Source organism: Arvicanthis niloticus, chromosome 22, assembly GCF_011762505.2.
Source record: "Arvicanthis niloticus isolate mArvNil1 chromosome 22, mArvNil1.pat.X, whole genome shotgun sequence".
In the NCBI taxonomy this organism is placed as follows: domain Eukaryota; kingdom Metazoa; phylum Chordata; class Mammalia; order Rodentia; family Muridae; genus Arvicanthis; species Arvicanthis niloticus.
This window is the reverse complement of record NC_133429.1, coordinates 37,380,036-37,401,467: the sequence shown is the minus strand read 5'-3', so window position 1 is coordinate 37,401,467 and position 21,432 is coordinate 37,380,036. Positions and strand designations below refer to the sequence as shown.

The 21,432-nt window shown below is 44.2% G+C and overlaps 1 protein-coding gene across 1 annotated transcript in view; it reads left to right on the top strand.

Moving 5' to 3' along the window:
* The first annotated feature begins 1,661 nt into the window (after positions 1–1,661).
* Lgr5 (leucine rich repeat containing G protein-coupled receptor 5) overlaps positions 1,662–21,432 on the top strand; it is a 132,043-nt gene continuing 112,272 nt past the window's right edge. The window contains exon 1 of the mRNA XM_076920255.1: positions 1,662–2,290. Coding sequence (XP_076776370.1) covers positions 2,079–2,290 — 212 coding nt within the window. The 5' untranslated portion in view covers positions 1,662–2,078. The remainder of the gene's footprint in view (positions 2,291–21,432) is intronic.

Below are 21,432 nucleotides of genomic sequence, written 5' to 3'. Positions count from 1 at the left end.
TTTCAGTAACACTGACATCAAAGGAAGTTGTCTGGAGAAAATGGCTGAGAAAGACAAAAACCTGTGAGCAGAGGCAGAGGAGAGGAGCAGTGGGTATATTGTGGATGAGAGAGGAGGTAAGGGGAAAGGACACAGTGGGGGAATGTATTGGTTGTCCAGAAACCAAGACTGATTCATGGCATGGTTCTCAATGGTACTACTCTCCCCAGATCCTAGGCCATGATTTCTTTCCTTGATAAATGAGTAAGATGAGAAAGACCATGACTCTCTGTGTGTCCCCCAACCCTTATCCAGGAGACACAAACTTACTGATAACAGACCTCACCCAATAAAAATCTATGCTCAGACTATAGGTTCAAATAAAGCAATATAAGCCAGGCGGTGGTGGCACGCCTTTAATCCCAGCACTTGGGAGGCAGAGGCAGGTGGATTTCTGAGTTCGAGGCCAGCCTGGTCTACAGAGTGAGATCCAGGACAGCCAGGGCTACACAGAGAAACCCTGTCTCAAAAAACAACAACAACAACAAAACAAACAAAAAAAAGAAATAAAGAAATATGAATTCATAAACATGGATCTATCCACATACGTACATATCAGGTGAGTGAATAGGCAAGTTTAGAAACCACTCCTTGAGCTAAAAGGAGATAAACATACCACACAAAGAAAAGTCTTCCTGCTTATAAAATTTGGTTTCTAAGATAAATTCCACTGGACAGGCTAAGAATCTAGGTGGACTTGAAAGCCAAAGGGGTTTCCAGCCTTCCTGTGATCTAGAGGAGAGTTGGCAACATAGGATTGGCCTGAAATCCACAGCTGTTCATTCAGGTGTGGTCGACTTTTACCTAACCGAGGTCTAGTTTCAAAAGGGGGGGGGGGTGGGAGAAAGGGGGAGGGAGGAGAGAGAGAGAGAGAGAGAGAGAGAGAGAGAGAGAGAGAGAGAGAGAGAGAGAGAGAGAGAGAACTGAATCTTCAGGTTCTTCTTCTCCTCCTTTTCCCCAGCAGATTCCCTGTTTTCCCTGTTGGTGTGTAAGAACTTCTTCTTTCATTAGTATTCTTCCGAGGCGTCCGAAGGAGGCCTATGAGCTCACCTGAGTGGGGTCGCCCTTGATTTTCAGAACCCCTCCACAAAGTGAACAGCGTGAGAATATTACCCTTACCCGGAGGCCGCCGCCTTTTTGAAGTCAGTTTGCCTCCCTGGACCAGGATGAATTGGGAGGACCCTGAAGTACCGGCTTACTAGTTTTATTTGTTTAGCGATTTCTTTGAGGCTTTGATAGTCGAGCAAGAGGGAGCCAGACAGCGCCCTGATGCAAAGATCAAAAAGGCCACCCATCTTCCCTGGGGACTCCTGCTCTCATTCTGTGATGCCAATCTTTCTGATTAGATTTTGGTCCTTTTAAAAAGCACTGCATACATCCCCTAGGTCATCTGACATGAACGAAAGCCTGTGTTATCTATCTTCAGTCCCTAAGTGTCCCCTTACGTTGTTTTGAAGCAGGTCCCCCTTAGCTCTCATATCTCAGTCACGGGTACTCAAGAACTCTAGAGGGTGGGTGCAGGTGGGGGTCCCCTACCGGGCCCCGGACGTTGGGTGCTGGAACCCACCCCTTGGAAGCGCCCAGCACTCGCCAAGACCTCAGGCTGCCAGCCGCAGCGCAGCCGGGTCCAGGGCCGGGAGAGGGATGGTGGGAGGGAGGAGGGAAAGCGAGGCCGGGCTCGGGGGTGCCTGGAAAGCAGGGCTGCGCTGACGTCACTGGGCGCGCAATTTGGCTGGAGCGCTTTAAAAAAGGAGCGTGCGAGCGGAGATGCTGCTGCACACAGCTCAGACCGCCTGCAGCAGCAACAACGCTCACCGCCACTGCGGCGACTCTAGAGAGAGGGCTCCCAAGGCCGGCGGGACCACGGTTCTCTGCGCGGTCCTCACGGAGCTACGACCCAGCAGACGCCCACTGGGATTGCAGACGCCTGCTGAGCTGCAGAAGCCGGCAGAGAAGAGCTGGGAGCGCCTCGGTTCTGCATCAGTCCCCGGCGCTGCCCTCTACAGGATTCCGGCTCGCCGCTCCCAGGCTCGGGCACCATGGACACCTCCCGCGTCCGCATGCTCCTGTCCTTGCTGGCGCTGCTGCAGCTGGTGGCCGCCGGCAGCCCACCAGGACCCGACGCGATGCCGCGGGGCTGCCCATCACACTGTCACTGTGAGCTGGATGGCAGGATGCTGCTCAGGGTGGACTGCTCCGACCTGGGGCTCTCGGAGCTGCCCTCCAACCTCAGCGTCTTCACCTCCTACCTGTAAGTGACCCCCGCCTCGCTGCGGGCACCGGACTAAAGGGGGGTTGGAGGGTAGGTGGAAAACCTAGTCTGGGGCTCCCGGGCGCACGCCTGCTCTGGAGGGGACAGGCGAGGTTGCCGAGGGCATCCTGACCAGACCTGTTTCAGCCTCCAGAGAAGGGCACGTGTCTCTGACAGAGCAGCGCCTGGCTTTCTGTACCCCAGGAGAAGCAGCTTGAAGCGCACCGGGCAGCGAGCTGGTGCGCAGGCTGCTTTCCAGTGCAGCGCCTGGCAGGTCGCAGGACCAGTCCCTCCTAGTGTGCACATTTGTGTGCTGAGTGGGGGTTTGTGCTCAGGAACCTGGAACCCAAGGGCAGGCTGCCCTACTGCTCACAGGAGCGACCTCTGCGACGGGGCTGAAAAACTTTCCCTGCAAGAGAAACACAACTTCTTCAAGCCCCTGGGGGGGGGGGGGTTCGGCTCTGCATCCCCCACCCCCACCCCTAGCACTGGAGTGTGGTGAAATCTCTTTTCTTCTTCTTCTTCTTTTTTTTTTTTTTCTTCTCTTTTCTTTTTTTAAACAAAGTGATTAAAATGTGGCAACCACAAACCCGGATTAGAGCTGCCAGAACGTTATCTTTACCTTTGGCTGGCCGAACCGCCCTTTGAAGTGCCGCCGGCCACATTGTAATCTTTAACCATCTCCTCCCCCGCGGCAGCAAAGGGAAGTGGGCTGAAGGCAGCCGGGCGGGTAAACAGGGGCGCCGCAGACAGCCAAAGGGGGACCGGGAGCATTCTATCAACCCCTGGGAATCGTCCCAGCTTTTCTGCCCCTGCTACCGCGTCCAAATCCCCGACCGTGGAAACGAGGCTGAGGTTCCTTTATAATGTGGTCTCTGAGAAGCCCAGGCAGGAGGGTGACAGGTGGTAGGGTAGATGAGGTGACTCAGAAGCGACTCATCTCTGTGGGACCGAGATAAGTACTCCTCCCAACTCTCCTAATCTGAAGCTCGGTTCCTTGGGGCCCAGAGACCAGGGTCGAGGCCACCATGGGGTAACCGGATCTCCTAACTACGAGGTGAAATTTGTGGTCTTTATTTTATTTATTTATTTATTTTTTTAAATCAAGACATTTCACCGAGCCCATCCCAAACCCTGTGTTCCCAGTTTCGGCTTTCTCTGATGTACCTTGGCAGGGTTTGGCTGAAATGGTTGTGAGTTCGGTTTTTTTTCCCCTCTGGTTAAGGAGTTTTGAGGGAAGAAACACCAGGCTTACACAATGTTCCCCTGCTAGGCAGTGAGTGTTTTTCTCAAGGGGACAATGAGCAACAGAAAATATCGTTCAACTTGTTTTGATATTGCGACTCAAGAAAGAGACCAGACTCCTGGTTTTCCGTGTTGGACACCTCCGTGTTCGGTGAAACTATTCCGGTTACTTTTATTTACCTGGATAGGACATAATTTTTCACCACCAGGTTTCTCTTCAGTTGAACTCATTACATGTTGTGATAAATTTTTTAGGGATGGATTTCTGCTCTGGGAAACAAGCGTTCTCTCAGAATTTATATTTCCTTCCGACAGCTGAAGGCTGTCTTACCACAGCGTTCAGCACATTTCCCTCCTCCCCCCGCCCCCCAGTCTCCCTAGTTTAACCGCTAACCTCAGTAATTCGAGGGATAATGTGTTCTCCAGTTTGTTTCTGAGATCAGCTTGGTGATTTCTCTTTTAGGGACTACGCTATTCCCCACCCCGCCCCCAACCTTGCGGAAACTTGACTATAGACAAGTGCAGCGAACAGCCCCTCATACACATTGCAAGCATATCATATAACATATTACAAAATATGCAAACAAGTTGACGAAGTGTCGGGTTTACTTTTTTTTTCCTCCCACGTGAAGGAATGAACATTTGTTGGGCTTATGTTACTAAAAGCCTAAGATTCTTTTTTTTTTTTAACACGATTTCCCATATACCTCAGATGTATCTAATTGCATCCTGCCTTCTCATCTCAGAAGCTACTGCCTCACTCTAGACAACCCCTAGAAGTTAAGGTTCAATTAGGAAGAGCACTGTCGTATTCTCGTGCTATGTGATAACAGTCTGCACCCTGTCTAAGGAAAAGGGCTCTCTGTGCCGTCTGTAACATTAAACTCGGAGTGTCTGTGAACACTGGTAGGCTCCTCTCAGGGCTCAGGGTTCTGGAGAGATGAGGGCAGACTATAGCAAGCTGTCCTGTGAAGAACCTGTCTGTCCTTACTAACATGTGATTTCCTGGGTGATTGTTGCTGCTGCTGCTTCTTCTTCTTCTTCTTCTTCTTCTTCTTCTTCTTCTTCTTCTTCTTCTTCTTCTTCTTCTTCTTCTTCTTCTTCTTTCTCCTTCTCCTTCTCCTTCTCCTTCTCCTTCTCCTTCTCCTTCTCCTTCTCCTTCTCCTTCTCCTTCTCCTTCTCCTTCTCCTTCTCCTTCTCCTTCTCCTTCTCCTTCTCCTTCCTCCTCCTCCTCCTTCTCCTTCTCCTTCTTCTTCTAACAAAATGCCAGGAGCTGTGGTGGCATGCCCTTCACCCTAGGCTGAAGAGTTGGGTTTGTGTTTGACAACTCAAGGGGCTTCTCTGCAGACTTAGAAGTAAATGATGCCCTCTTTTGGTCCCCCCTAGTATTACCTGAACAAAATTTCTGGGGTTGGAGGTCAATTCCTAAACCCAGAGGTTCTCAACCTTCCTAATGCTTTAATACAGGCCCTTTTATACAGTTCATCATGTTACGGTGAGCCACACACACAACCACAAATATTATTTTTGCTGCCACTTCATCACTGCAATTTTGCCGCCGTTAGGAATCTTAGTGCAAATCCTTTTGGAGACAGAGGTTTGCCAGTGGGGTCGCGACCCACCAGTTGAGAACCACTGCAAACAGGGAATTTTTATTTACTAATATTTGTGTAAATAATCATGTGGTTTCTTGATTTTTTTCCTGTTTTAAAAACTACTTTTTTTTTTTTGAAGCATTTGAATGGAGCATTAAAATTATGATCTCACCACCCTGGCGCATAGTAGTAATTGAGTGCACCAAGATACATAGGTGAATGGCCTAGAAAACTGTCTTTTACTGTTTGCAGTAGGGTATCACCTTCATTTAATCAAAAAACGGTATCTCCCAGCCCCTCTGAAGTAAAAGGACAAATATTTTGTTTTGCTTTGCTTTACAAACAGATTATATACCAAGTTTCAGCTATAAACACTTGCCAGATAGATTAGCCACAATCTGATAGCTGGCTAATAATCGTCATAGGTAAAGGTTTCCTATCCCTCTTCATATGAGGCATGAAAAGTATGCATCGTTTTACAACCTCTCTTCCCAGAGAACATAAATCTAAAGGCAGCCTCTGTAGTCACATTAAGCCTGCATTTTTCCCCAGTGACTTATAGCTGGACCACTGAACATCCTTGAAAACTGGAAATTTCTCCTTCAGCTCTTTTTCTCCTCCCTCTTCTCTGCCTACCTCACCCACTCCTGTCCCTTATAGTCCAGTAAGGTTCGCTCTGCAGAAAATAAGGCACACACGGAAGTTAAAGCAGAAAGTGGACGACCATTGTGTGAGTGGCCAGAGGCAAAGTGGGTCTGGCACCTAATCTTATGCTGAGTTACTTTAGTCCATCCGATGAGGCAATTTTCGAACAGGGCCATAAAAGTAGACTTCTGCACGCTAGTTTGTGTTCTCATCATCATCTAGTTAGCATGGTACCCAGGTAGCCTAATATAGTTACTTGCTTTTCCATATAGTCCACTATGTGTGAATCCATGGAAAACAGTCCACTAGCTATTTTGCTTTTAAATGAGAACTAAGCTTTTCCTTGTAAATGCTTAGCAGAAGGAACATTTGCAACCCCTGGCAAACATAGGCTGTAGGGACAAAGTGAATCAAAAGGACCCTTATATTTATGTGATTTGGTTGTTTCCCCATATGGTATTTTGAAACAAAGCTTAATTATATACATAATTAATAAAAATCGGTGTTACTAAGAACGAATCAGAAAGTCTCAGCTATACCATGTATGGCTCCAGACTTTTATACATTCTAAGCACTTAAGATGCAGTTTCAAAGTTAAGTTTTTTTTTAAAAAGTTCTAGAACCTTCTTCAGAAATTAAGCATTTCTGGTTCTCGTCAGACAGAGACAAGCATTTTAAGCAAAAGAAAATGTTTGTCCTTTAGAAATGGTGCCAAAAGGCTTGATAGGTGTGTCCCACAATTTAGACCAATTGCAAAATGTGTGCTGTTTGTTTTGGCATGTGCATTATTTATATTTTGTTTAAAGGAGACTATGCATAACTTCTCTGCATTGTAATGAAGTTCTGTCTTCCTCCAGATTGGGGGTTGGGAGTCCAGTAGAGATTTTGTTATGGGATCAACTATTGATGCTAATTGGCTAAATTAGTTGAAATCATTTTTAAATGATGAGATATGATTCAGACAATTTAATGACATAAGTTTGGAACAAATATGTTACAGATTATATTATGCCCAATGTGAATGTAACAGAGTTTCTGAAGCGTCAATGAACATGTAAATAGAACAACATGGTCTTTGGATTCTTTTCTTCGTCTGTCTACCTTTTCTTCTAACTAAAGGGGAACTAAAGATGCAGCCATCATAAATGTTAGGAGAGATGAATGAAGAAACAAGATCTCAGTGGTAGCAGTCACACTTGAATAAGCCTAAGGAAGTTGAGAAACACAAAATTCGCATATAACTCAGGTTTTTATTTAAGCTAATCGGTTGCTTTTTAATTTCCAAAGCACAGAACTGCCTAAGGCAAAATAATAATAATAATAATAACATTGAGTAAACAATCCCATAAAACTATCAAAGTTAAATATGTTACATAATATTGGTAGTTTTCAAGCTGATACCTAATTTATATTTACCTTAATGAAATATTCTATTTTTATTACTAAATAATTGTTAACAGTTACTAATATTTTAGTAATAGTGAATGTACATATTCTACCAAATTGAAGTACTTAAGTAATTTTAACAATACATGTAACTATGCTTCCAGTCAGACTAACCCACATGCCATAGGACACAAACAAAAAGCTGTAGTAAACTCTACTTGAGCAATTTTGTTACGTTTCATTTTGTTCACGTACTTGCCCGAATGAGGAATAGAGCCAAATGTCACATTTCCAGGTAAACATCTTCTCTTCCCTCCAGTTGATATTTCTGATAAACTGAGGTCTTCACAAGGAGGCAAATTCTTTCCAATATTCAATTTTCTCACACCCACCACAATGTTTCCCGTGAAGAGCCCTGTTTTGTAGGAGGGAGATGACTCAGACAAGGGCTAAAGCCTCACTGATGAATTTCAGACGGCACAAAACAAGCTGCTTATCTCATACTGTTGCCATTTCGCTGCCTACATCTGCCTGTGAGTTCCGCTCCCCACGCCACTCTCGCCAGTCCCGAGTCTGTCAGCTTCAAGTCACTATTTTCTTGAACGTTGTTTGCTCTAATGGGATGCCCCATTTCACCTGGGAAACTCAGTATCGGAGGGGAAGGGAGTCCACGAGTTATGATGTACAACTTGTTGCTAAATGTTTCATAGTTCAATATTAATTTTGTTCTCCATAAGCTACCTAAGTAGGAAGTGGGTCCTTTCTTGAAACGTATTTTCTCCAGTCTCTCCCAGTTGATTTTTCTGTTACGTTGGTTGAGCCTTATTTGAAAGTAGACTGAAACAAGAGTTGTTTGACTTATGAGATGGAAAAGCATTACCTACTGAGCACACTGAAGACTCTCAATGCTGTTAATACTAGTGGAGGGGTTGTTTAAAACATGCTTCCTCTGCAGGAGTACTTCTTCGTGCTCTGTGTATTCTGTCCTCAAAACTGTATACCTAGAATGGAAGACACTGAAATATACTGTGAGTGTACACAACGGAATCAACCCAGGATGGCGAATATATACCCCTTAAGCAAATGGGGACACTCGGGGATGTGATTTCATGACTTCTTGTCTTCAGTATAGACTCCTTATTTGGCCGCAAGCTCTTGAAGAGGGAGGAGACTTTCTACTTCATATCCAAGGCTCACATCAATGCTTGGCTTTTAATCAATGTTCAACAAATATTTGCAATGTTGAACTTAACATAATCGGCTGTATTAGCTGCTGGAATCCCTATGGCAAAAAAAAAAAAAAAAAAGGATAAGGAAAAATAGAGAGTAGAAAAAAAAAAAAGAAAAAAGGATGATGTGTGATGATTGCCCAGTCCCATTTGAAATATAATTAAATTAGAGACAGCTTACAGGATGTAACAAATTATTTATTTTAACACACAAGAGAATTAACATATCCAATTTACTTTATTGCTTTAATAAAAATAATTGAAATTTACCCTATCCTCCTGAGTGCTAGACACGTTGATGAATCCCTGACTTAAACATCCCATAACCGCCTTAGAATGTACATGCTATTCGTGACATGAAGGGCTGTAAGTTTATTCGAGGATATGGATATTATCATCAAGGCCGTTTTCTCAATGAATCCAAGAAAACCAGTTCTTCATGTCTAGTTATGGCCCGTGATGACTGTGCACACTTTTCTTTCCAGGAAGATAATTAATGAAACTCTCATATCAGAAGTGTCCCTTCGAGGACTTCCCGAGCAAGGTGCAGTTTTTCATTTTCCCTTAAAATGAGCATTCTGGTGTATAGTTTAGGGCCACTGTCATAGATTGAAGAAGTACATGTGCATTTCCTCGCTACTTCAGAAGGCTTTTTCTGGCACCCTAGTCAGAGTAAGCTGTAGTAGTTGGACACTGGTAAAGACTGATAGATTAGTGAGTAAGCTTGCAGGCAAGATTTTCACGTCTGTTTCCTTGTTTCTGTGGCTGCATCTCTGTGCTGGATAAAGTAGCTGTGTTCGTTGAAATTTCTCGTCAGGTGAGCATTAAGAACCTTCGTTAACAGGTGAATGTTTTTATCCTCAAAATAAATAAGGGGGGGGGTCACAAAGGAGTCATGATGGGTTTCCATGCTGATTCACATTAAGGAGCTATTTCTGTAACACAGACTACAGAAGTGTAATTATGCAGTTTAGCAAGATCAGTGTGATGTGGTCTTGGAGACCAGCAGAATCCTGGCAAATCAGAGAAAAATCTCCTCCTTAAGTCCAAAAACCTTTCCTGAAGCTCATCTTTTAGCTTCCTTGGGCTTTCAATTCACTTGCTTTTGCAAACCTGACATACATTAATAATTTGTGGTTATAATGTCAACATGGGAAAAATTAAGTGGGAAAAAAACTCACCATAAATTATATTTGGTATAAAAGCTCCCCCATCAAATGAAGGCTTCTGTTTGGAAACCTTAGGATACATCAGGGCACAGTCTCTAGGGTCTCTAAGAATGCTTCTCTCGTGCCTTAAATCTGTACTTAACTTCATCATTGCTTATTTTAAAAGATATAGCAATCACTAGTTTCCAAGTATGTCACCTCTTATTTGTGTCTGTTTTATCCCTCTTGCCTTCAGAAGAAATCTTGGTCCATCAGCAGCCATGAGGAAAGTGATCTCATGTGCACAGTACATACCCCCTAACATACCAATAAGAAGCCCTTCCCTTTGTGCTACTTGCTTGGCAGAAATGATACATAGGGACCTTGACAGGACATGGCAACCCTTTTAGAGGAGAGACGGAGGTGCTGTCTGTCTGAAGAAACCTGCAGTTCAATTCAGAAGCTGAAATGCAGAACTCAGTCGGCCTGGCAAAGGGAGCCTCGCTCCAGCTGAGAAGGCGTGCTCTGAGCTGACCTTCCCTTCAGCCTGCCAGCCAAGATTAACCTTCTCTCAAGTGGATCCTTGTTAGCCCAGCCTTTCCCCCTCTGCTGCTCATCCTTCACAACTGGAAGCCAAGGGTTGCAAACTATTACTCAATTTTGCAGCCAAATTCCTTTGTTTCTCTCCCCCCCACCCCCCGCTTCCATCTCTCCTTCCCAAGACACACACACACACACACACACACACACACACACACACACACACTCAAACTCACCCACACTTGTGGCAAGTAGCATTCGGAACACATCTTTCTGAAGTCTACACTGAATAGAGACTCTAAGAATTTTTACATTAAAAAACTGTACACATGTTTGTCTCCTTTTTTTTTCTCTTCCTAAAACCTTGGTTAAACAGGGCAGGGTTGCCTATTTGCTGTGATCAGAAAGCCCCAAAAGTGTATTTCTCAGGAAAGTAGAAAACCACCCATGATCTCAAGTGGAAAAAATATAAGGAATTTGCTGGATTTTTAACCTTAGTCCATAACAAAGATATTATTTTAAAGTTGGTTGGTTAATGTGGGCTGTGTTAAGACTTTCATTGTGCCGTCTTTGGGTTCACTCGGTGTTATTTTAATGAGTTTATTGGTTCAGCACACAAAACACAACCACATGTTGCCTGAAATTTTTAGGTAATAAATTTTCTTATGAGGCATTTGCTTGGAGGAATTCTGTTATATAATCAATGGATCTTTAACTCTGTGGACCCAAAAATATAACTGTCCTGTTTCTATACAGAGGTTGTAAAGAATATTTGGAATATTACAAAAGCCAAGTGGAAGTTTTTGTCGAAAAAACTGTATTTGTTAGTCATCTTTTATATATAGGGCACCATAGAAGCATCTACTTCATGGGGTTTGATTAACTTTTAGAATAAACTTGCAGCTGTCTAGTAGAGTCTGAGACAAGAAATCTTCATTTTCTCTTCATGTTTCCTGCCATAAAGGGTCCCTGAGCCAACACGCGTACAGTTGGCAACAGGCCTTCTCTACAGTTGTTAGACTGTCAAGTGCCCTTCAGAATAAAGCTGTGTAAAAGATGGCAACAGAGAAGAAATGGCTTGGCTAAAGGAAATAGGCTATGAGAACTGACAGACCTGGAATTCTCTGAGTGAGCAGATTCTACCAGACAACTGTCCTTGGGCAGCACACCCCTTTATCCTTCTCCATCCCTTACTTATGGGTGGTGACAAACAAGGACAAGAAGACCACGTCGTCCTTACCTGTGTCATCTGTCCTCCACCATAGGCAGAGAGAAAAGTCCTTAGGGTTAAAATATCAACTCTATGGGCACGAAAAATGGGACTCTATGATTCTACCTTGGTGACGCCTCATGTCTTACTCTCCCTAGAGCGACCTCATATCTTCCACCACCCCTGTGTGAGCAGCTGTTATTCTCTGGGGCTCTGTGCAACAGAACACAGGGAAAAGTTCACGTTCGTTCTTCAAGCTCGGATAGCAGAAGGAAATCCTAGTTAAGCCCGGTTCTCCCAGGATGTAAGCATATCTTCGTTTGGAGAACTCAGAAGTTTTAGCAATATGATTAACCAGCAGCAATCCCCCTTCCAAGTACAGCTGCTGGCTTTCTAGCAAAACATCCACTTCCCTGGGGTCTTACCACTGTGAGAAGTGGTAGGTGGATACGGTCGGGTCCCACATGACTATTACATAGTAATTTGAAGCTCTGTTTGCATTAGTTGTAGAAATAGCTCAGGACAAAAATATTGGGAAGGATCAGCTCACATTGGTAGATTTATGGTGATTATTTAAAAAAAAAATGCAAAGCTTTCAAAGTAACAGCTAACTATACTTATGAAAACGTCTATTGAAAACTAAGAAGGGCAGGTAGCAAGATGGCTTTACTAAGCCAGTAATGATGCTTGCCACCAAGCTTGACCACCTGAGTTTCATCCCTAGGACCCATATAGTGGAGAACTGACTCCACAGACACACTGCACAGCCCCTCCCCCAATCAATCAATCAACCAATCAATCAATACGTGTTTTCACTTTTAATTTTATTGAATTTCAATTCTTTTAACATTTAAATTTTAAATTAAAAAAAAAAGTTAGCGTTCTGAAGAAAATATTTGATTTGCAAATGATAAGACTTACAAAGCTGTGTACCCAAGGTCAAATCATGCAGCGTAGAGCCAAAGTGTGGTCATTAGAACGCTACCTTCTCCACCCAAGTGGATTGGATTTAAGTCACTGTGATGATCTGTAAAGGGTTTTGATGAGGCAAAAGCCATATTGACCCCTGGAACTTAAAACAGGAAGGACATAGAAAGCCAGCAACGTCATTTTACGTGCGACAAGATCTATGTCCCCCACAGTAGACAGCTGGCAAAGATAGACCCAGAGCCCAGGTCCACTGAAAACCTCACACCAGTGTGCCCTTTCTTGGCCTCTTTGCTTGAATTATCAAATGAAATCTGAACCCTCAGTCCCCTGGGCCAGAAGCCCAGAGTGCCATATTGCTCTTCGACTATGATATGTGTCTGTGTCTAAGCATGTGCCTGAATTTTAACATCATCTGATTTCAGTTGACTGTAGAAGCAACTAAAATATCCCAATGATGTGGGTTTTTTTTTCTTTTTCTTTTTTTTTTCGAGACAGGGTTTCCCTGTGTAGCCCTGGCTGTCCTGGAACTCACTCTGTAGACCAGGCTGGCCTCAAACTCAGAAATTCACCTGCCTCTGCCTCCCAAGTGCTGGGATTAAAGGCATGAGCCACCACTGCCCGGAGCTGTGTTTTTGGTTTTTTTTTAATCTGTACAGCAAAATAAAACAAAGGAAAGTCACTCAGATTTAGTCTAAAGAACACATGTATCCAAAGTTGAGTTCGCAATACTTAAATGTTTGTTGGGATTCTCAGTACACTTGTGACCTTGGCTTGACCAGATGTTTCTTGTCACCTGTTATCTTTCCCCCTCAGCACTGACCTTGCGTCTCTGTCAGGTCCTCTCATTTTTGGCCCATAAACCAATGACATTACTCAAGTTCATCAGCACCAAGCCATTGCACCGGACCTTGTCAATGTGAGCCACAAACGAAGGCTGGGTGGCCAGGGACAGGCTGTGGCACTCACTCCTCTTGGCAACTGTGAGATACTTTACATCCAGCGGCAGATGCCCCCTATTCTCTTGGCCTCCTCACACCTACACAATATTAGAAACTACATTTGAAAAGAATCCCCTTGCTCCTGCATGTCCGTGCCTGGGCCACCTCAAGAGGACACGATTTGGGGACACCACAGAGAAAGGGTACTGCTTTCTCTTGGGAAGTCAAGCCCAGTTCCCCTAAACCATTGGTTCTCAGCCTTCCTAATGTGACACATCTTAATATGGTTCCTTGTGTGGTGGTGAACCCCCAACCGTAAAATTATTTTTGTTGCTACTTAACTGTAATTTTGCTAGTTATGAATTGTAATGTAAATATCTGTGTTTTTCAGATGGTCTTAGGTGATCCCCTGTAAAAGAAAGGGGTCATTTGACCCTGAGAGTCTTGACCCAAAGGTTGAGAACCACTGCCATAAACTCTACACAAGACTTTGTCTAGACTTAAGGTATAAGGTGCCTTTTTTCTCTTTGCCACAAAATAAATGTAACAAAGAAGGGACTTGCTGATACAAGGTCTGAAGGGACTTGCTGATACAAGGTCTGATGAAACCTTATGCGGGGCTGGCAAACAGGTTACTTTGTGTCTCCATCTTTCTCCTGAAGCCTGGACATTACAATCTCTCTCTTATGAAGTTGTTGTGAAGACTGGCAAAAATCATTCACACAAAGCATTTGGCATAGCATCTCACGCCAAAGTAGCCATTAAGTCAGTGTTTCTCAGCCTGTGGGTCATGACCCCCACAAACGTTCTGCATGGATTTATTTTACAAGTCATAAGAGTAATAAAATCACAGTTATAAAGTGGCAACGAAATAACTATGATTTGGGGTCATCACAACTCCAGGCACTGTATTAAAGGGTCGAGGCACCAAGAAGGCTGAGAACCGCCACTTTAGATGCCAGATGCTATTTTTTGTTTCGGACACTACAGTGATCACGCTACATTGCCTCTTCTTTTTACTCCCTAAAACACTTAAGCCATTTGACCTGAAACATTTTTATACAACTGCAATTTTCATTAATTATAATCTTTAAAAAGGAGAGATAGTGGAGTCCCCAGTAGGTAAAGAGGGGCAAGGAAAAAAAGCAAGAAAGGGCAACTTCAAATGAATTGGATATCGCCGGCATCTGTTAGAAAAGAAAATATCCTTTCATCTCTTATCCTTTGTATCAAACAAATAAAAGGCTCTGTGTTTTGAATGACGTTTTCTATTTGCACGTAGGTGTACAGGTGTTGCAAAAAGTCTCCAGGAGAGTTGACAGCTCTGTGAGTGTTTTACCTCAGAGAGTAAGCTAAGGGGTGAGCTGAGGGCCGGGTATTGCAGATTCACCCCCATGTGTGTTAATGAATGGATGCTTGGCAGAATCCTCGACCCTCTGCAACAGAGACATCTGTCTATCCAACAGCAAAATTCATCCAGCAGGTCTAAACTGAAGGCAGAAAATCTTCTATCTTCCTACACGTAAAAGATCTGAGCTTCTGAGTGGCAGAAGACACATATGCAGGAAGCTTCATTTTTATAATTTCAAAGGCGAAGCAAAAGGACTTTCAGCCACGCCTTTATTACTTGGTAGCCAGAAGCCCTGACTAGAGAAAAGGCCTCCGTCTGCCTAACTTCTACAAACAGCTTAAATTGTCACCAGAGCAAAGGAGGACAGAAGACAGCAGAATCTAATCCATTCCAAGGGAAGAACTGGAAGAAGAGCTACCAGACTAAAGAAGGAGGAGGGGTAAGAAGAAAGTGACAGCCAGAGGAAATGGTGACAGACTTAAACAGTGAAAGGAATTCTGAGGTGTGGTGATGTTCAAGAGTAGCTACTGAGAGTGGACTGCTGAGCTAGGACCCTCTGTTATGGAAGTGCTTTGTTTGTGGGGCACTGAGTCCTTCTTGGGATAGCTATGCACCAGTCAACATATCCATCTATCTATCTATCTATCTATCTATCTATCTATCTATCTATCTCTGTACATATCTCTCTACCTGCCTATCTATATCTTTTTCTGTCTCTCTGTTTCTGTCTCTGTGTCTGTATGTGTATATGTGTGTGTGTATGTGTCTGTTTTTTTTTTTCTGTCTCTGTGTGTATGTGTCTTTCTCTCTCTCTCTCTCTCTGAGTGTGTGTGTGTGTGTGTGTGTGTGTGTGTGTGTGTGTGTGTGAAACAGCGACAGAGACACAAAGAAAGACTCATTTACACATGCAACAAAGAAACAGAAACGCGAATTTAGGGAAAAAAATCAATGCAGTTGCTGTGTATAGGATGCAAAGGCACTCGGCATGCTCCAAGGAGCTGGAAAAAAACACAGTGATGCATCAAAACTCCAAACAAATATGGAGAACAGTGGATTAAATGCCCTGGTCTGAAGTTCTCACAGTATGTGCTAAGAGGAACTAATACAACAGTCTCAAAGCCCACACCACACAAAAAGCCAGTAAATCAGAATCTTGGGGTGGAAGGTGAGGAAGGAAGGCAATACCAAAATGTCTTTTAGCTCCATTGGCTTGTTAGCCAAGTTTGAAGGCCACTGGTCTAGGCTGGGTGCAGTAACCCACGCCTGTAATCTTAGGTCTTGGGGAGAGGGGCTAAAGTAAAAGGATCCCAAGTTCAAGTCCAGTTTGGTTCTGTAATGAGAACAAAGAAATAAAAACAGATAGAAAAGCAAAAGAATCAAAATTGAAGTTGGGTGTGTGCTCATGTCACCCAAGTTACCCTGTGAGCTTGTTTCAGCCTAAAGAAGTGGTGAATACTCGGTTTAGAAAGCCAACTTCAGTGTATCTTTTGTCGTTGTTTTATTTGTTTGGTTGTTGTTGTTGTTGTTGATGATGATGATGATGATGATGATGATGATGATGTTTTGAGACAGGGTTTCTCTGTGTAGTCCTTGGCTGTCCTAGAACTCACTCTGTAGACCAGCAAAGAGATCCACCTGCCTCTCTGCCTCTCTGCCTCTCTGCCTCTGCCTCTGCCTCTGCCTCTGCCTCTGCCTCTGCCTCTGCCTCTGCCTCTGCCTCTGCCTCTGCCTCTGCCTCTGCCTCTGCCTCTGCCTCTGCCTCTGCCTCTGCCTCTGCCTCTGCCTCTGCCTCTGCCTCTGCCTCTGCCTCTGCCTCTGCCTCTGCCTCTGCCTCTGCCTCTGCCTCTGCCTCTGCCTCTGCCTCTGCCTCTGCCTCTGCCTCTGCCTCTGCCTCTGCCTCTGCCTCTGCCTCTGCCTCTGCCTCTGCCTCTGCCTCTGCCTCTGCCTCTGCCTCTGCCTCTGCCTCTGCCTCTGCCTCTGCCTCTGCCTCTGCCTCTGCCTCTGCCTCTGCCTCTGCCTCTGCCTCTGCCTCTGCCTCTGCCTCTGCCTCTGCCTCTGCCTCTGCCTCTGCCTCTGCCTCTGCCTCTGCCTCTGCCTCTGCCTCTGCCTCTGCCTCTGCCTCTGCCTCTGCCTCTGCCTCTGCCTCTGCCTCTGCCTCTGCCTCTGCCTCTGCCTCTGCCTCTGCCTCTGCCTCTGCCTCTGCCTCTGCCTCTGCCTCTGCCTCTGCCTCTGCCTCTGCCTCTGCCTCTGCCTCTGCCTCTGCCTCTGCCTCTGCCTCTGCCTCTGCCTCTGCCTCTGCCTCTGCCTCTGCCTCTGCCTCTGCCTCTGCCTCTGCCTCTGCCTCTGCCTCTGCCTCTGCCTCTGCCTCTGCCTCTGCCTCTGCCTCTGCCTCTGCCTCTGCCACTGCCTCTGCCTCTGCCTCTGCCTCTGCCTCTGCCTCTGCCTCTGCCTCTGCCTCTGCCTCTGCCTCTGCCTCTGCCTCTGCCTCTGCCTCTGCCTCTGCCTCTGCCTCTGCCTCTGCCTCTGCCTCTGCCTCTGCCTCTGCCTCTGCGCCTCTGCCTCTGCCTCTGCCTCTGCCTCTGCCTCTGCCTCTGCCTCTGCCTCTGCCTTGCTAGGATTAAAGACGTGCCACCCAGCTTAGTCAGTCAATGTACCGTTTAAAGGGAATTTCCCTTGGGAATCTCAATATACAAAAACAAATGAAGACAATATCTATTTTATAGAAACGAGAGGAGGAGTTTAAAAAGAAAGAACCACTGCCTCAGATCTAGCTGGCCCATCCATCAATCAAGCACAGGCTCTCTCTAGCCCCTGGACATCCTCTGTCTCAGCTTTTGCGCATGTGCAGTAAGAGACAGGACCACAGCTCTGGACGATCCTCATTTGAGGAGTCCGTCTGCTTGACATCTGAGGGGCTGGCAGCAGCAGCAGGTGTAGTCAGATTACAGAGAACAGGAGGTTTCTGCTCAGGCACGCCCCTCCTGTTTCTTCAGCTAAGCCAGCCGCAGGGTCTCCTCTCCTGCAAGGAGCTGTACTTAAAATGACTTTATTTGTTTTACAGTTTAGAGGCACCCCCTAGGTAGCCTTGGGGGCCCCTTCATTTCATTAACATTAAATCAACAAGCTGACCTTCTTTCTCCTTCTCTCTAGCAGGATTAACGGATTTGGGCTTGATTTGTGCATCTAGGAGTAAACCTCTTGCTGAGAAAGCTAGCAGGCTTGACTAATTCCCAGAAGTGCTAACTTCATAAACTCACTTTAAGCTTAAGATTAAAGATAATGACTTCGCAGTGCTATATGTGGCTGAATAATATTCACGACACATCACAAATTATATAAAGAGACTACTTAATAAAATAACATTATAGTCTGTATATGAATTTTATGTTTGGGAAAAGACTCAGTTCCATGCATGTTAAAAGGGACCATCCTAAACACTGCAAGGGAATTAGATTATAGACTTATATCTATATAAGAATGCTGACAGTTATAGTTTAAGCAGAAAAACATTTACGATTAGATTACCATAAATATACTAATAGAAGAAGCGGTGGTGTGAGGCTGTGACATGGTGGATTTCTGAATGTAATTTTTTTTTTCTCTCAGAAGCAAATCTACTATTTGAGACCAGATACTGTCTTTAAAGAATCTTTACATGACTTCATACTTTTTAAATTCCAGGCAGTCTTAAATTAAATTCAGAGAACTCTGAATATAAAGAAGGAGACAAGGGAGGGAAAAAAATACAATATTTCCAGACCATCTGACAAGACTACATGAAAAGGTTTTGATCAAAGAGTCTTAAGTACACTTTACTGGTGTGACAAACAACATTTTTATCCCTTTATTAGATTTATTTTTCTTCTGAAAACTGCAGTGGCCAGGGCATGGTTTGTGAAAGAAAGCTGGCAGGGTTGTGTGCTTTGATTCCTAATTAACACCTTCAGTCTCAAAAGAGAACCAACAGAAATACCATAAAATGTTACAGCTGCATTGTGATTCCGCTTGGTTGGTTTGTTAAAAGTCGGCAGGGCATTGGCAGCTGCAATAAAGAGAAAACTCAATGGATGTTTTGTATTGCGCCTACTGAAGTGGAAGAAGGCAACCATTTTATTTTTCAAATGGGCAGCTGCAGAGGGAGGGTTTAAATGGAGCTAAGTATAAGATTTACTGTTAATTTATAGTAAATAAATAAGAAAAATTAAACTAACTCTCCAGTCTTTACAGCCACATAGCAGAAAGGTTGTGGAAGAAAAAAATATTAAGGACAAGATTCGTGAAATGTCTTAGCAACTAATTTGGGGGAATCCATCAAATAAGGAATAGCATTTTTTTTTTTTTTTTAGAATATCAAAATATGCTTTTTGAAAGAGGCAAGCAAGCCAAGGCTTTAGAGACCAGCCATTTCACTTGAAACAGTAAAGATATATCTTTCCTGTCATTGGTAACACAACTCCCTCATCCCACTTTGCTGAATCCCTAAAATTTGTTCAGATGGGAAGTGAGTAAGATTCTGTACACCCCCACCTCACTTATTTTAGAGAGCATGGAGATGAATTTTGCCTTGGGTAGGGGAATAAAGGAAGCATTTAACTCTGGTCAGATAAATCTCACTCACATTCAAAAATGCAATTAAGGAAATATGTAAATCTAGATGTTTCATCAACTGCTAGCTACGGGGTTACTAGTTCTTTTCGAGCACAATGACTGCACTAAAGGACTTCAGTGTCTATGTAAGAACCATTGTCCAAGCCACAGACTCAGTTGGAATCAGAGTCTGGCCTGGCCGTGGGAAATACCTACATGTTTGACACAGGCCCTATTTCTGAGAGAAACGGGATGGAAGAGAAACTATGGAGATTTTACTGTTACATTCTAGTCAGCCGAGGTCTGCCTAATTTGCTTTGATCGAAAAGATAAACTAAGTTTTCCATGGGCTGGATAAAAATAATTAGGGTGGTACTGCTTTCATGCTGTTTTGAAGGGACTAAAGAAGGGTCAGAAATTGTGATGGTAGGGCCTATGTACATCTTTCCAGCTCATCTGAGAGCACTGTTCATTCAAAACAGGACAGGGACACAGGAGAGGATTCCCGTCCCAAAACGGCTTCATGGACTGCAGACCAGGCAGAGACCCAGGAATCTGCCAGACTCTCTTTAGGACAGGGCAAAAGTACTCAAGGGGATTTATAACTGGTGCCCACGTCAAGTGGTCCTGTTCTTTCTCGGAGACACCCTTACCTTTGTGTGAAGAGGTACAGTTGGTTGCGAGTCCTTAAACTGTATTGGTTGTTCCTGCACAGCAGTCTGTTCCTCAAGAAAGTTGCTGGAACGGTTGGCTCCGTTCCTTCGAACCCTAAGCTGCCGCTTCTCTCGTCACACAGATGTAGCCAGCTTGAGATCCTGCCGCTGTGGGTGCACTAACCTAGGATCTGAGACGGATCTGTTGAGCCATGCAGGACCCTGACTTCTCAGATGCTTTCACCAGCTGCCTGGCAGTGTCTGTGCCAGCATGCAACCTCAGCCCCCCTGCTTCCTCCTCCCCCACTTCTCTGAACCCCAAACACAAGTAGTTATTAGATAAGAAGAAGAGATTGCAGAGTATGGGATTCTACTCTGTTTCTTTCAGAGAAATCTACTATTTAGTGTTCCTTTTCTTGTTGATATGACCTTCATGTTACTTCCTTAACCAAACTGTTGTACTAGATATGGTATCTGTAACCCTGCTGTAAATTTAATTGCTTTTTTTTTTTTTTTTTTTTTTTTGGCTGCTATTCTCCTTAGATTCCAAAGAGTACATTTCAGGTTGTGGTATAATAATATCACTAATAAAACAAGTAGATCTTTTTAAAAGGTTGGAATTCACTAGGTTGTGATGCTATGTTTGGTTTCTCTAAAAATACATACATACATACATACATACATACATACATACAATATACCTACAGAAAGCATTACTTCAGAATAATTCCGAAGGAAACTATAAGCTGCAGGTTCAAGACCACGATCCTACTTGGTTTTGGTCAATTATTTCAATTTGGTTAACATCTGCTTGTATATTCCTCCTTTTTAAAGAGAAATCTGTAGCTGGCAAATATTTTAGCTCCTTTAACATTGTTTTAAAAGCTCTTAGTACTAGCTATGTTTGAAAATGCAAATAAGACTGTTTATACTTTCTTGCCAACATCCCTAGGTCTGAAGATGCTGGCAACCAGTTACAGACCAAAGGTCACCACAAGGCTGTGAAGAGACCTTTAATGTTGGTGACCTCCTGTTCCTTCTTCATTCGCTCATTCCTTCACTCACAAAAATGATAATCTATTACTGCCCTTTGAGTGTCGGATGATAAGAACAGAACAGTATATAATATGAACCCAACTTGTAGGGAAAACCTACATTGAGTACTGTCCTCAACATTTTAAGACTATGAAACAGTTCTGATGGTGAACTGGAGGACCATAAAAGAGAACTCCACCGGGTTCCAGGTAGTCAGAGAACATTCCCTTAGAAAGGGATGTTTAGTCCAGAGCCTTGAGGGTGAATTGGAGAGAAAGGTGAAAGACGGGAAAGTATTCTGAGCTGGGGTTTTCTAATGGAGTCACCCCAGCTCAGTTCTCATCCACACATTCTATAACTGCAATAACTACATGGACATAAGGACCCGCAAATGCCCTGTCCTAGGGAGGACTTAAACATAGCTAACCCCCAGGGACAGGATCCTCCCCTAAGACCTGACCTACGATCACTGCAGGCCCTGTTGCACAAATATTTTTAAGTGAATGTTACAGCAAAGGGCTCTGTAGTTAGGTTCCGATCTCAACACTATGTCTTCTGCCATACTGTTGTGTTGTAGTTTTCTAAGCCCATCCCATTCCTTTCAGTACTTCTGAAACATAACTGTGAATTCGTTTCTTTGTACCAATGGG